The sequence below is a fragment of the Notothenia coriiceps genome, unplaced genomic scaffold (genome assembly GCF_000735185.1).
Source record: "Notothenia coriiceps isolate Sejong01 unplaced genomic scaffold, NC01 NC01_scaffold00037246, whole genome shotgun sequence".
Classification (NCBI taxonomy): Eukaryota; Metazoa; Chordata; class Actinopteri; order Perciformes; family Nototheniidae; genus Notothenia; species Notothenia coriiceps.
In genome coordinates, this window is record NW_011369947.1 from 687,271 (window position 1) to 704,160 (window position 16,890).

The following is a 16,890-nucleotide window of genomic DNA, read 5'->3' on the forward strand; positions in this document are numbered from 1 at the left end:
TCAGGCTTGCAAGGACGCTCTTCCTCCCACTGTGATAAATATGCTGATTTGCGCAATTGGATTTGCTTCTGCTCCTCATTGGCTAATTGAATAAGGTAGGTGGTACCAAATCCTTGAAGTTTCACCAGTTGCTCCAATCTTGTTCAAGCGAATGCAGTGATTTGATTATTGTTCATTCGCAGGTAATGTGAGCGCACTGCATGGGAAAGCCGAGTGATCAATGCAGAACCCCTCAGCGCTGTTCGGGATGGTGAGCCACTGTCAGACCCAAACTTTCTCAGACTTTCCCGGCCTTTCGCTCTCCGTGTACGGCAGCAAGGCGGACCTGTGTTCGTGGAGAGCCGGCAACGGTGGTTTCGGATCGCAGATTTGCCGGAGCCCAAATGAAACGCCGACGCACATGAACTGCGCCAGCCAGAAGAGATTCAGCGCGTCCGAAGAAAAGGCGCATCATGCGGCCAAAGCTCCGCGATCCTGCTTGTCTCTCCCCCCCGTGCAAGGTAAGCCCCTTAAGTCCCCGTTTTATTGATGCTTTGACGTGTTTAAAAGTTGATTTAATCGAGTCACATTTAATGGAATTATTTTTGACCCCATTCAAACAAACTGTAAGGATAACAATAACATTTTCGCTCGGTTTGCCAATTTGACCAATTATTTCAAGGTTTATTTGAGATAAAGTCCAACAATAATGTTGCTTTCACATGGCTCCTCGAGAGCATCCTTTGAAGCAGCTGTGTATTTGTGTTGAGAGCCCTGTTTGTGGATTAGGTCTGTTAATTAAACTCAGATCTCACTTGTATCCTCGGCCAAATCATAAATAACACCAGAATCAAAGTCAATGCTGCACACGAAGGCCATGTGAGCGATGGACAGTCGGAGGAAAAACTGCCAAGTAAGTGCGTTTCCTAAGGATGTTCACAAGTCATGGCAGCGTTTTCACAGGAGGATTAGTGTGACGTTGGCTCATTTAGGTAAATATGGAGAGCTTGGCATCTTCAAGTTTGGACAGCTTAAAACAACATTTTCAATAATAATTAATTGAAAAAAATCACATTTTCTTTCAAACTTTGAATAATATTAATCGTGGACATCTCTTTATGCTCAAATGGCTCCTATTTAAACGATTGCCTTACAAAAGTAGAATAAACTTTGACTTTGGCTCATCAGTGAAAATCATAATTTCAAAACAATTACACAGATGAAATGAGCACATGTCATGCAGTGGAAACTGGGCTGAGTCCCTGCTGCTCCATCCTGTTTAGACAGTGTTGTTGTGAGAGGGAGGGCGGAGGTAATTACAGCCCCGTCCTAAATTATGATTAGACGGAACAGACTTTTATATTAGCAATCATCCTCGCAGCAAGAAAAGGATCAACGGATTTGATTATTGTTTCTCCTCGTTAAACACAAACCATATGTCTGCTGGATGCGTCTCAGCAGTTTTGAGATCTGTTGGAGCTCTATCAGCCCTCCATCCGCAGCATCCCGGCCAGAATGAATCGTGTCATTGTGTTCGCAACGCTTTTGAACTCACTTCCCGTAAGTTGTGGGAACGCGAGAGTATGTTATGCGTCTGTGCGTTATGTTGAGCAGATTGACATTGCGGAAAATCTGTCTGTTTGGTTCTGAGTCTGTGAGTGATAGTTCTTACATTTCTTGTGGGTTTATGAATTCAAATAGTTTTCCGCCTTCTTGAGGAGTGCGAGAAAATAACCCAACATCTCCTTCCTCACACACATACTGATCCAATTACAAATTAAAACATATTGCACACATATGATTTTCTTATTCAGTTTAACTTGTACTCCTACCTCTATCCTGTATGAATATGAGCTGTATTCCAGGCATTTGCTGTTGTTTTATAGTCTCTCATGGTGAGAGTGCAGTATGAAAATGATCTCAGTACTCATCAGTCTTTTGTATCATGCCTCATTTCAGGCTGATCGTATTACACACTCCCATTTGGGGACAGAGCTGGGGTTTAAACTGCATTCTCCACCATTACTTTAGATTTATACTGAAAGGAATCTTTGCACAAACACACAGTGTAATATTAATCCTGGTGGGAGTGAGACACCGGAGGAAGAACTTACCTCAGACGGGAGATTTGACTGTGTACCCTGCGATTGCAAAATGTGTAAAAGTAATACTCATAAGAAGAATAAAAGTGACTCAATATTTTCTGGTAGAGGAGCTGCAGTTTACGATGGTGCACTATGAGACCCTCATTCAGATTTCCTCTATTTCTTTTTCAATGTACTCTCACAAATGCAAATCTAAGGTGTTTTCAGTTTTTCTGCATCTATGTGTTTTTATACATGTAAAATTGAGTGAAAAATTGAAAGTGAATAACAGTCAGTTACAGAGCTGAACTTTCCACAGGCTTGGATTTGATTTTGTTTACACGCCAGGTATCCTAAAATATATAAGTAAACAACTCAAAATGTAGTAAAAACACTTGCTTTGACTACTCAACCTCACCATTGCTCTGCTATTGCAGCTATCCCTAGCATACATCCAATTAATTATAATTTCTTTACATTATGTTGAATAAATACAAATCAAAGTGGCATACATGACATCTGGTGTGTAGGTTTTTGAAACCGTGTGTATTAATCTTCATGAGCGTCTGATCATCCTTACACTGCGAGTGCACTGTGCTATAAATGTTAGTGCCCACCAGCAAAGAAAATATTTAGCCTGCAAAGAAAAACACTTGACCTCTCTTGAAAAAGAATATCAGGTTTGAAAGGAGTGTGTACTCTAGCATCATTCGATACCTGTCTGAAGTTCCTCCTGTCCCGGGACGGAGCTGTGTGAAGTCTGTGTGTGTGTGTGTGAGCTTATGTTAGGAAAATGTTTGAGTGCTCCGCAGTCCCAAACTCCCTCTCAGATAAATGCAGAGGTCTGTTGATTCAGCGAGTAAAGAGATGAGTAATGGATATTTGGATTTTATCATTGTCGGAACTTTTTACATTGCTATGGCTGTTTCTTGTCTTATGCACACATCATCGTGACATGTTTTCTATAAAACCATACATACAAATATTTACACACCTGTATGCAAGCACAGCAGCAAAACACATGCACTAAACATACATGCCACACATTGACACTTTTTTGTGGTGAAGTGGCATTGGCACCCATGTTGAATATCCTCCAAATGACTTGGTTTCTTATGTTTTCCCCAGAAGCTTTTGTGGACGTCATACTGCGGGGCGATAATCTGACTGTTATGAGAAACAACCGACCATTACTGCGCCTCCTTTGAGCCTCCGCTGTGTCAAACGCTTAATGACAGCTTAGCAGTAGCTTGTGAATACTTTTGGTTGTGTGTGAGAAACACATTAAGAGCTTATGGTGAAGTCACTTATTCTAATCAAACTATGTGGTTTATTATTATTCTTTATGGAGAGGGGAACGGGCAGCTGGCATTCATTTACTCAGTTTTTTAACTTCACTTTAAAAGCAAAATGTTCTCTTTTTTTATACACTCTGATAATGGATAATACAAATGTTGCTAAAATATACTAATGAATGATTATCAAAGTACTCGTAAATATGGTGCTCAGTCTTACCCATAACTGGTATTCACATTTAAAAATGTGGGTCGTTGTTTAGTGCTTTCTTCTGGGTAAATCTTCAGATTTGTGTCCCATAAAGAAATGTTTTTACAGCTATAATTCTGGGAAAATGTTTGCTTCAGCAGTTTCAAGGGGTTTTGGATTTCCTAAATTACCGTGGACTTCAGTCTTATAATTGCTTTAAGTCTGGCTGTGAAGCACGCTCATATTGTTTATTCATCCTGGATCGCAGTATTTTCCTTTTGGTTTTGACTTGTTAGCCAGTTGTGACAGTGTTTAACCCATTTTGCTGAATCGGTGGTCTTTGTCAAGGACTCGAGGGTCTGTTAAGTTGTGGTTTCACAGTAGTGGTGCTTTGTTAACGTGTTGTTTTAATGCTGAAAATACAAAAGAAATGGGACTATTGATCCTACGTCTTTGATGGGGAATGATTCAGCAGATGATGTAGGTGGGAAGGCTGACCACAATTATAATTATAGGGGCGTCATATTGAATTTTGTTATGATCTTGAATCCATTTCTGTTTGACCTTCCTTTTGGAGCACTATAAAAGTAATATTCCCATGCTGTGACTATTCAAATAATTCACTATGGTGTCATAGTGTGGTTTGGCAATCTGCATTTTTCAATTCCAATTTGTTAAAAAGGTGAAACCCAAGCATTTTGCTTCCAACATCTTAAAAATAAGTATTTGGCTGAACATCAACATACATGTCCTCCTATGTGAACATGAACGTCTGATATTAAAAGGAAGGTATCGGCTCACATTGCAATACTTTAATGAGTATAATAGTAAAAATTGTGTTCTTTAATCCTGAAATATTAAATGGGCTTAGAGTTGCACATAGATTTCTTTTTAAATACTTGTTTAGAAATGTTTTTGGGATATTATGTTTCCATGTCTAGATGTTTAATTGTATTTATTAAGTAAAGCTGTAAAATGCACTAACCTGTGTCTTATTGGTGAATGCCAGAACCACATCTCTACGTTTCCCTTAAAACATTTGATATTTTTTTACTCTAGTAAAAGCCGAAAATGTACTATGGCTGATATTCAAATCCTTCGGTAAACAATATATAAAAATGCTGGTTTTGCACCTCAACATTTGGATTGCAACAATATATTAATAGTTGCTTATCTCAAGTCAAGCATTTTTTTCCATGATGAATCGTAGTCGACACCAAATCACTTCCACTTCTCCTGAACTCCTCTCTGGAAAAGGGAATAATTCAAGCACCAAGTATATATTTATTGAGTACAGCTAAAAGTCTAACCTCTACAATCTCCACAACACTGGCGGTCAGTTTGCTAAAAGGTTAAAGCAGCTATTCCTCCCAGATGTTGTAAAAGACGGATCAAACCTCAGAGGAAACGTTTTGCTGTCACTGCTGCTAAAAGAGATTTGACCTGTTGTTGAACTGGTGGTTCACTTAGCTTCACAGCCGAGGTTAACCGAGATTTTTATTTTTCAGCAGATTGTGAAAAGATTATACGGTACATTTTTGCTTTTATTTGTCAGTTACACACAGTGATATTTCTCATAGAATTCGTCAACAACAACTGACTTGCACAAATCCAGACATCCTCTCTTTCTGCATTGGTGCTTCTAAATCATGTGGAACTATACATGCGGGCCTGTTTATGTATGTAAGTAAAAGAGATAGTCACATACTTCTCGCAAGTCAGTACATTCCCGTGAGTTAAAAGAGATCTCTTCAGCCCACGTCTTTTGTGTATACCATGAGCTCAGCAGTGAGTTATGGGTAAATGTGAGGGTGCTGCTTGGGAAGGGTGTTGCAGGGTGTAATGTTTGCAGCATGTTCCATTGATTCATAAAGCGGAGCCCGGTGATGATGATTCTGCAGCGGTATTCCCGTAAACGTCTAGTCTGGCCGAGGAGGGAATGCTGGGTAATGGAATGAGAGCGCTTCCTGAGTCACAGCCACTAGAGAGAGAGAGCGGGAGAACACCCCTCGTCTGGCATCTGCTCGGCTGAATCACCTCAATCAAACTTGGCCGGGAGTACGCATGACGTGTGTGGAAACCGGAGATAAGTGGCGGAGGAAGAGAAGAGTGTTGCATCAACTCGACTGAGGTTGTATTCAAAGGGAGAGGAGGAGAGTTATTGGAGGTCGTGACTGTTTCTGCTGGAATATCTGCTGATTAGTCCTCTGAAGTTGCAAAATGGAACACGTGGATGTATGAACCATTGATGTCGGAGGATAACTAAAAACAGCAAATGAGGCGGACTCCTGGCCATTCTTATCAGTGAAATGTATTTATATAGCTTACATGTGTAGCACAAATTACACATTTGTCTCAGTGTGTACAGCATTCAACACCTTTTATTCTTAGACTCTTGCAGCGGGCAAATAACTCTAACTCCCAAAGAAACTCCAATGAATTCCCAAATTAACGGGGAAAAAACAGAAGAAACCTCGGAAGAGCAACAGAAGAGGAATCCCTTTCCTAAGATGAACGTGTGTATAGTTAAAAAAGATGATACATTTACACAACATACACCATCCAAATGCTAACAATTCTAATGTATATAAAGAAAATACAAATAAAGGGATAGACCCAGGTGGATGTTAACGATCTACCGGGTGCCGTTAAAAATAATAAAGAAGGCACCAGGCAGGATCACGGCAACAGGAGTGCGATCCAGACGTTACCTTTTTAATACGAAAACCTGCCAGGTGAGAGATACACAAACTCCAAGGATGATGCCCTGAATGCGGAGTTGGTAACATAGAATTTTAGGACGTGTGCATACACATAAAGAGAAGTGGGAGAAAAGTTAAAAGTTGTTCCAGACAGTCCAAACCTGTAGCAGCAAAACTAGGGTCTGGTTCAAGACAAGCCTGAGCCAGCTTTTCTTATAGAAGTTGCTCAGTGGCCGGAAGCCAAGATGTCTCGTTTACTAAATATTAAAATAACCCAGATCATTCAGGAATCTTCCACATCTACGGGCCCACAGAGCAAGAGGACCAGCGTTTCCCCCTAAACCCCACCTCCAAGCCGCTCTCTGGATTCAGCCATTTGCACACTTTAAAACCTTTAGTACCTAATGATTTAAATAAGCACTTTTCGAGTGTTCCTACTGGGAAGTGGATTTACCTCAAAAAGATTTGGCTGATTTACAGATGTCTCTTTCCCAATGTAAATCACGGGACTGGAAATTGGAATCCATTGCTTCTACAAATATTCAAAGCCCTGTGCTCTTTCTGGGGTCTTACTCTGAACCCAAAAACAAACAGAGACACATATTTGGTTTTAGCACTGCAACCTTCTAGGCTTTGTCTGCCAGGTTAAATGTCCTTAAACTTATATGGCATGACTATTGCATCTCTTTGTATCCGAAGGGACTATATTTTTCATTCTGCAGATAAATCACGCAGCAAAAATATTATCTGCTTCAATTAAGTGTTGAAATATCACTGGAGTACCAGAAGAAATGTGCTCTGGGCCTCAGTTTAGTCAAGAAAAAGCTGCAGAGTTGGCTCACATATGTCATCATAAAATGTTATTTTTAGTCTAAACTTTGCCTCGAGAAGTACTCACAAAGTTTCACACACTGCAGTTTTGCTGATGAGGTGAATAAACTGCCAGTTCTTTGTGTATTACACCAGATTTGTTGTATCTTCTTAACCATTTGTAGCAAAGACAAAGAGACTTTTTCTCTTGATTCTTTTCCCATCGCCAGACATGCCACAGCTGACCACATGTCTATAGAGTCTGCCTTACTCATGCATTTTCAGACAGCAGCGACTCCTCTCGCAGACCTCTCCGTGTATGACTTAGCACACGGGTAGGTTTTTGATTTACATCTCGTCTGTGCCACTTGCTGTTCTTGGCTCGACGCTGCTGTGTTTCATCAAAGAAAAATCCACTCTGACTGCGGCAGTTAAGACGGCCGTCCGCCGCTGCGCTGCCTCTGCTAGAGCTCACTGCGTCCTCGCAGCTGTCAGCTGGAAAGAGACACAGAGAAAGAGACAGTGAAATGGCAGGAGAGAGATTAGGACATTAGGATCAGGACCTCACTGACCTCCCTAAACAAGCTGCAAGGACACATTGTTTTAGTGTGAAAGGGCTGTTTTGAGCCAATCCCATTTAATCATTTCCTCAAGAGAGTCTCTTACGGCCCGTCCACACACAGGCATGAAAAAAATCTTTCAAAGCTTCGCCCATTCACTTGAATGGGGTGACGTATAAGATTTTTAATCTTCGCCGAACTGCATTGTGGGGAGCGGAGCATGGCTGTGCAAGCCTCGTGAGCATCAAAAGTTGAGCAATGTTCAACTTTTGATGCTCCCGATGCTTTCGAAGCTGGCATCAGCCAATCAAATACCGTTTATGCAAATCCCGCCAGTACAAGCGCTAGCCAATCAAACCGCGTGCAAGCTGGGAGAGCCAGACCACAGGTTTGTCCTCCTTGGTCCGGGTACCTCCCTCCACCCGGTCACTGTCACCCACTTTGACCCATCCAAAAGCTTGACAAACCCCTCAAATATAGTCAAAATGACAAACAAAATTTGTAACGATAACGAAACATACACCCCGCCCTCTAAGTATACTAACCAACAACCTGCGTTTTAGCGGCTAAGTCTGTGCGGTCGTAGTTCTAAAAAAAGTAGACGACACACACCTGCCCGGTAATCCATGAAACGTCTACTCTAATTATTACACTCTATATTAGTTGTGAATTTATTCGGACAATCAATTTGGAACCTCATTTCATGAAAATTGAAATCCATTAAATTCATTATAAAACTACGTTTATGAAAACATCAAAATCATTTTACTCAAAGGATTATTGAGACTCATGGAGATGAAAATGAAAAGGGGGGACGAGTGTACAAATAGTGTCACTTCTCTACTTGACGACTACATCATCATTGCCGGGCAGGTGTGTCGTCCGTACTTTTTTAGAACTTTTTAGAACTACTACCCGCACAGACCTTCGAACCGCTAAAAAAACGCTCGTTTGCGGCATGGTTGTTGGTTAGTGTACTTAGAGAGGCGGGGGCCTGTATGTTTCGTTATCGTTACAATTTTGATTCATTGACCTATATTTAGAGGTTTGTCCGCTTTTGATGGTTAAATGCGGTGACAGAGACGGTGGAGGGGGTACGGCCACCAGGAGGACAAAACCATAGGCCATTTTCAAGACAGCATTTCTTGGCCCACTTAAGACCGACGGACATTAAAGAGCAACCTTATANATTTTACAGAGAGGGTTATTTGTGAATAAACGACCATCTGTAACGTTTGCATTCAACGGGAGCACTAGAGGGCGAACACTTTAAAACGTAATTATAGGACTTATTAAGTGCTTGAACAAACAACATATTTGGTCGTAATAAGGGCCTGAACAATCGGCCCATTTGGTCGTGAGTTGGAGGACTTGTTGAACTTTTTATAATAAACCACTGAGCATTATGTAATACATGAACTATAGATGAATCTGAAACTTGGGTGGATATAATACACATCACTGCAGCATAATGGTGATAACTTTAAGTAGCTAGCCAGTAGCTATGTGGTCAAGCATCGACCAATACTGTCCACTTTAAGTCACACATGGCACACAAGCTTAACTAACAAAATACAACTTTAATTCAAGCTTACACAAACTACAAAAATCTGTGGTGTAGGGCTTCCTATTGATGTTCCCACAGTCATTCAAATAAAAGTTCAAACTAAGTGTATGTTTCAGAGCTCTGAAGTTGACGTGTTTCCACGCAGGAATCAGTTGGCCCACTAACAAGTGCAAACTGTAAGTTAAACTGTGAATTAAAAAACATTTATGGTGATAACGTCTCTGTTACAAAATAAACTGATTATAATAAGTTCTTTTTTTGCCGTGGTGAGTGACTTACAGTGCTACAGGCCAACTTATCTCATGAATAATACATTGGACATGCGCTAATTTAAGGGATTACTATCAAATCTGTTTTTGCTAGGTGCAAGCAAGGGGGGAGATACTAGGTCTGAATATTGACAACGCTTTTCACTATTTGAAGATGCCATTCTTTTTCAATCGTTAATCATAATAATGTAAAATACAGGATTATTTTTGTATTCATCACAGTTGCAGATATGGCCATCCATAGATTTCTTGAAGCATGGTTAGTAAATTACAGTTGAGTTATTCTCAGAAAATGAATATTTAGTGATACAAATCATTATGTTGTATTATAGAATTTGTACAATCTGGACGTAATGGATTTAATTATGTTGAATAATATATATATATACTACTTATAACTGTCTGTGCATGAGAGCATCATCTTTACTTATTCTATGTATTTTAATGCCGCTGACATGGTTTGCAGTGTGCACACTCACACTCAGCAGAACAGGAGCCATTGTTTTGGTGTAGGATGGGAAATCCTCTCTGTTTCACTGCTGTCAAAGTCCACAGGGATTACAGTGTGCAGACTTTCCTGACTGCCTTTTGCCCCCAAACATACTTTGCCAAGTTCAAAAGTTCAGCACAGCTCTGAACTCTTGAAGCAGGCAGGAGGCCGTCCATTCTTCTGAGGAACACTCATTCCAAGTTCCGCAATTCCCAATAAGGTCCAGGGAATACTCAGGATACCAGGGGAGTTATACTGTGAGGGTGACACTAATGACTTGGTGAGGAGGTCATCCAGGAGGCAGTGAAAACACACACACACACACACACACACACAGACACACACACACACGCGCACGCACGCACGCACGCACGCACACACACACACACACACACACACACACACACACACACACGCGCACGCACGCACGCGCACGCACGCACGCACACACACACACACACACACACACACACACACACACACACACACACTAAATGAATACTCAATGTAAAGTAATGTGACTCAAACATTGACATAACTGTTCTGCATCACACTCTTCGGTCCCTTAAGCCTCACGGTGTCAGGCTCTCTACTGTACCTGTCGTAGCACTGACATTTGTTTAACCTTTAATTGTTACCCAACTCTCAGTAACTGGCTATACATTCCCTGTAGGAGAATATAGTGAGGCATGCCATCAATAATGTTCCAAAGTTCATTAATTGAACTCATATATTCTATGGCACAGAGTTGCACAGAAATATATAAATAACAAAAGTTCTTGTTCCTTTATGCGACTGAAGAAAACACTAAACAAAACCAGTTGCGTTGTGTGGTGTTTCCAACTCTCCTAACTACTGGCTTCCCAATCCTCTGCCTGGCCTCCACCTTCCTCCTGCCTGTCCCTCACCGGTTCATCTGCCTGGACTTGTATTTACCCGTGGTGATTTCCTGTCCTATCCTGTACCTGCTGAGTTTTAGCATTAAACGTCATTACCAACTGTTCCTGGCTGCATTTGGGTTCAAACACAACTCGATACAGTAAAGGTTGACTAGAACTTGGTCACTTTCTTTCAAGGGTGGAGATGACATCAGATTGTTTTGATGCTGATTCCCAGGAACCTAAAACTATCCACCTCAGTTCCATTGATGCATACAGGTGTATGTCTCTCCTTTATTATGAAATCAACGATCAGCTACTTGGTTTCCTTTCTGAACCACAACCCTTTTCTGTTTACTTCCACCGATTTTGATAAATGTATTGTTTATCAAAACACCAAAAAGCTAATAATTAGCTAGCTAGCGCACCTCGTGGACGCTCTTTGCAGCTCAGAGAGCAGTTTGCTGACAGGAGAGCAGCGGGCTGCTCCATAGTATCCTGGTGGCATGAAGTGAGGCAGCAGGACCGTCGTTTATTTCCTGCCGCTGGCAACCTGTACACATTTCATTTTAAGTAACCAGTGTAGCATGAAAGCATGGTGGAATTTGCAAGCTAGGTAGCTGAGTAACCAGCTGATAAAACGTTTTTCAACACTTAATTTTTAATCCAGACAATCTTGTCACAGTATAGGGAAGCAACCCGGATCAGTTGGAAAATTAGCCAAATGTGTCATTCTCACTATGGTCCGATTCAAGAACCGTCCGCCTGACCTAAAGAACTGCTTCTACTGAATCTGCCACTAAGCCTTCGTTACCCTAACGGCCCGTCCACACACAGGCATGAAATAAATCTTGAAAAATCTTGATGCTGGGCGTGTCTGAAGCTTGTCCCGCCCCCGACATACAAAGCAATAGCAATGTTAAAACTAAGTAAACTGGATATAAACTCCCCAAACAGGCGAAAACCTACCAGTTTCACCCACTGTCTCTGCCACCTCCCTCCATGCCTGGTTCCTCCGGTTTGTATCCCGGTAAATAGTTCTGGTCGTAAAGAACCGGGTGATTTGCTACCGTAATTTCTCATTTGGAATATGAGGAAATTAACTGCGGTCTGGCTCTCCCAGCTTGCACGCGGTTTGATTGGCTAGCGCTTGCACTGGCGGGATTTGCATAAAAGGGATTTGATTGGCTGATGCCAGCTTCGCAAGCATTGGGAGCATCAAAAGTTGAACATTGCTCAACTTTTGATGCTCACGATGCTTGCTCGGCGAAGCTTTGAAAGATTTTTTTCATGCCTGTGTGTGGACGGGCCGTTACAATTTGCTGGCCTGAAATATTGAGGAAGACCAAGATTCTTCACATCATGGTACCAGAGCTCGGCCCGGAGGCAGACCTCCACAGACACTACCCTGTCAACACAATTGATTTTCCTGATTTGGTCTAGGCTTCTTAGTTCCAATAAACGTAAATCTTAATGCATGCAATGACATTATAAAAAAATATTTCCCGTAATTAGTCTAAAAGTTTGACCCACATGATAGTTTTATTACTGAAATTGTAAAAGATTCTTGTCAGAAAACATATAAAAGTGCACTGTGGAGTGGAGATCATCACCAACACTGTGAAGCCAGATCTTTCGAAGTGGATTTTTTAATTTATTTATAATGACACATGATTCTCATCCTGCTGCACGTGTCTACTAATTGACATTAGTAGCTGTTATGTGCGAAGAAACATACTAATGTGACAACAATGGAAGGGAAGAAGAAGACTACAAACATTTAATCATGGATGTGAACACTGGCAGTTTCAAACTTTTGGGAAAGATCTGTGATTTAAGAAATGTAGAACTTTAGTGTACGGCAGCTGGGTAAGTAACACTGTATGTATACATAACTTTAGATAACTAATATTGCCAGCTTTTATGCCCATTAGACAAAATAACATACAGAAAAAAGTCAGTAAAATCCATTTAGCATATATGTTTTTTAATTAGTACCTTGCATCTCAAACACATAGCTTGTAATTTTGAAGGATTTTAAATAGCTAAGCTCTATTATTCCTTTCTCTGGTTTAAACTTTTAGTAAGGCTGAGCAGTGATTGGTGGACAGGATGTCAGGTGAGGAGGTCACAAAGGCCACGGCACTTAACTTTTACAAGGATTCCCCTCTTTCACGAGCCCAGGAGCAATCAAACATCTAACAGACAGTAAAAAGGAAATGAAGGACACCCTCGTTCTATAGTGCTGTTGATGTCATTTACATCCAAATGCCACCCCCGCCTCATAAACTCTGATAGAGCAGCACAGACGCTCTGATGCCTCCGGACAGAGGACACTCACACAGACATGATTAACAAATCATACATTATATTCTTACAGTACATGTATGACTAAATGCAATTTAATTTACTAAATGTTACTCTAACCCGGCCTTTTTAAATGTGTGCACACTGCCCCTCTCCAGGTTCTCTGCTGATGTGTCAGGAGGCCATGCAGAGGCCGGAGGATCTCACAGGTACATGTCACATCTCTGACACCTTCAGTCCTTTGATGAGGAAGAAAGAAGGTAGAGGCTATTGTCTGGAAGCAGACCCCAATATAACTGAACTGTTTTATCAAATTGTCAGGAAGGACAGGAGAGGGCCAACAAACACAAGCCCTCTGTCTTTATAAGTAAAAACCCAAAATTGCCCTTTTTGAAATGCAAATGCTGTGAATTTATTCAAGTTAAAGTGACAAAAAAGCTGTCCAGTTGCACGTCCACCTTTCTCTTTAAATACTATGTGTACTGTAACTTGTTGTTATGTGGTTAAAAACCATATGATTTTATATTCTGAATATATTCTTAGAACCTTTCACTGAGTAAAACACAAAACAAAGAAATAGTGCAACTCATTTCACCATCAGTAACCAAAGGATGCAAATCATTGTACTGGTTAGGTTCAACTTTCTGCCCATTAAACATTCATCTTTTCAAGGTTACTCTTTCAATACACCATTTTTTTTATTTGATACATATATTATATATCATAGGTTTTGGAGGACATTTGCTAGTGGGCCACGAGAAAAAAAAATACATTTTGCAAAGAAATTCATTTTGTACCTTTCTGGTTTGCTTGATGCGGAACAGTCTTTGCTGAATCTTGCATGCAATATACAGATTTCTTCTAAAATATACAGGTCACAAAGGAACCAATCTGTCGTCACCATGTTGGTAAATAATATGTTAAATCATTTATCTTCCTTAGTATTGTTTAAGAAGTTAAGCTTATGGAAGATAGACCACAAACTCATCTCATTCAACACAGACCTGATAGACTCAATTCAGAAAGGTAAGTGTTCACAACTTCTGAATCATTGTTTTTGTGAATAAGCTAGAAGCATTATTTGAACTAGAATAATCTCTACGCATGTTGAGAGTAGCTTCACCCTCTCCCCACAGCTTCCAATTAACCTCATCAGTATCAGCAGAGAGAAAGTTTGTTAAACAAAGTAGTCCCTGTTGTGGAGGACTGTGTGAGGGGGGGTGGACCTCAAGTGACCATCACACTATGAAACAAAGGTTGAAAGGGAGGCAGGGAGAGACAGAGTAGGCGTGAAAGAATGCCCAGGTCTGGAATGCATTTAGAGGTTACCATCGGAGCACTTTCCACACAGACCTGCACTCAGCTACATGTACTGAAGGTGTAAGGGCACAGCGCTGATAGACAGAGCGTTAAGATGGAAAACAAGTGTGGTGTAAGCTTACAGTTCATCCAAGGTGCAGCAGCTGAACGAATAAACAGGTACAAGAGCTTATCATAGCATCACAGGGTACTGTTATCATAAAGGTTCAGCTTCATCTCTCAATGACTTGTTTGTGTCTGGGTCTGATGAATAATCATTTTCAAATGTGACTATTAAAGGAAGATAAAGACGACATTATTTCTTGAGAAGGCTGAAATGTTAGAAAGTTTAAAGTCAGACATCAGTAGATTGTAACTTATACAGTAAATGTGGCTGATACTGTAGCACGTACACAACTCCTCTTAATGCATTCATTTTATGATTATGTTCGCGTTCTGAGGGAGCATGTAGAGCATTGTTATGTTTTACATAGCTCTGAAAAACACATTTATTTTATCATTGTTGTGATTATTTATTTAATTATATATTAATAGGAATGGGGAAAAGGAAGGGTGAAAAAAGGAGAAAAATATTCGCCTCTGCTTTATGAAACTCGTATTCACTGTACATCCGATGCATTATTAAACTGAAAAAAATCAATGCTTCTATATTGTATCTGTGTGTGTAAAGGGATCAAATATTGATATTTAAAAACATTGTTGCATTCTTTGCCAGTACCACATGCTTACATAACGGGAAGGCAAGTTCATTTGTATAGCATGTTTTTGCACAATGACAAAAAGCCATATTATAACACAGCTAAGGTATAAAAAGACATTTAGAGAGAAACAAGGCATTATGAGTGGCGTTCTCCATCACCTTAACTTGCACACTTGATGGAGCATAACTACTGATAGCTAACTTGGCAAGCTAAAATAAAAAACTAAATGGAAAATCTAACCTAAATATATCATCATAACACAAAAAATCTAGTGCCTTGTTTATTAGTAAAGTTGACAATGTAAGAGATGATGATGTTGACACGTCTGTAACATTATGCACATGTATACAACAAATGAAATGAAAGCAGGCTAAAACTAATGTTAGGAGTTAGTGTCAATGTGTGCTAGTTGTAACAATGTATTAAATAATATTGCGAAAAACGTAACTTACACACAGTGACTGCATATTTGCTGCTGAGAATACACTCTGAACATCTGAACGACACGTTCCAACAGCGCTCCGAGTTACATTAAAAGTCACACAAATTCACCATCAACTAGTTTTTAATTAACATGCATATTAGCAGTATATTGGCTCTTTATTAGTCATTATGAAACACTTATTAATGCCTTGTTCTACATGACCATATTCTACAAATAATAGGCCATTAGTTGAGAGATTTTCCTCAATAACTCTCTAATTAGTGCTTATTTATTGCAAGTAAGGAAGTTGTTGTACATGAGTTTGGGTCTTGCTCGGCTCAATATGGGCCTAATAAGACAGTAGTAGCACAAGAATAGTAATACTCCCATAATAACACTTAACAAATATGATCTATTCTTATGTAACAAGACATGAAACTATAAGTGTTAATTATGTCTAAATAAAAAACAAATTGGTATTTATATCTAAGAATATGTTTTGGGGTATTGACAGTTCAGCTACCAATAGCAAGGTGACATTGACCTGTATGTTTCATATTTGCACCTTTATATTTTTGTAAAATTTGTACTGAAGGTTAGACAGGAGACCGGGTACAGGAAGTAGGAGAAAGTAAACTGAATAGCAGCAGTAGACTGCTACTAATTTTCCCTATGCAGCCTGAAGAGTAAAAGAGTCAAGTCGGTCAGAAAGCAATGACTGTAAGTGTAAGTGTGAGCCTTACACGTACATTGTAAGGATTAGTAACATGTATTGTGTTTATGTGATGACATGTGGAGATCTTTAAACTCACTGAGAAAATGCGTTAGCCATACTAGCCTGTATACATGCTTATTGCACAGCTGGCATTAGCTATATTTACCTTGTTTACACTTAGCAGTCCTATGTGTTAATCTGTGTATGTTACACTTGCATGTATGAGATCATTAAGTGCCTTATAACTGCTTTTTTATAGTTTCACTCTGTTTGAATGTCAGTGGACTTCAAATAAATCAATAAAGGAGCATGGCTGCTCATTCCCTGGCTCTCAAAAGAGTTTGGCTGGCTGTTCATTAATAAAACAGATATTTCAACGTGTGCCTACTTTGTTCATGTACTGTTGAGGTTCATTTCAGTAGTTGTGTGCTATAATGTACACTCAACAAAAATATAAATGCAACACTTTTGTTTTTGCTCCCATTTTTCATGAGATGAACTCAAAGATCTAAAACATTTTCTATATACACAAAATAACCATTTCTCTCAAATATTGTTCACAAATCTGAAAAATCTGTGATAGTGAGCACTTCTGCGAT

General features: G+C 39.9%; 1 protein-coding gene across 1 annotated transcript in view; it reads left to right on the forward strand.

Annotated features, from left to right (window-relative positions):
• glis1b (GLIS family zinc finger 1b) overlaps positions 1 to 16,890 on the forward strand; it is a 62,612-nt gene continuing 45,722 nt past the window's right edge. Inside the window, exons 1-2 of the mRNA XM_010795443.1 lie at positions 1 to 95; positions 183 to 500. Coding sequence (XP_010793745.1) covers positions 221 to 500 — 280 coding nt within the window. The 5' untranslated portion in view covers positions 1 to 95; positions 183 to 220. The remainder of the gene's footprint in view (positions 96 to 182; positions 501 to 16,890) is intronic.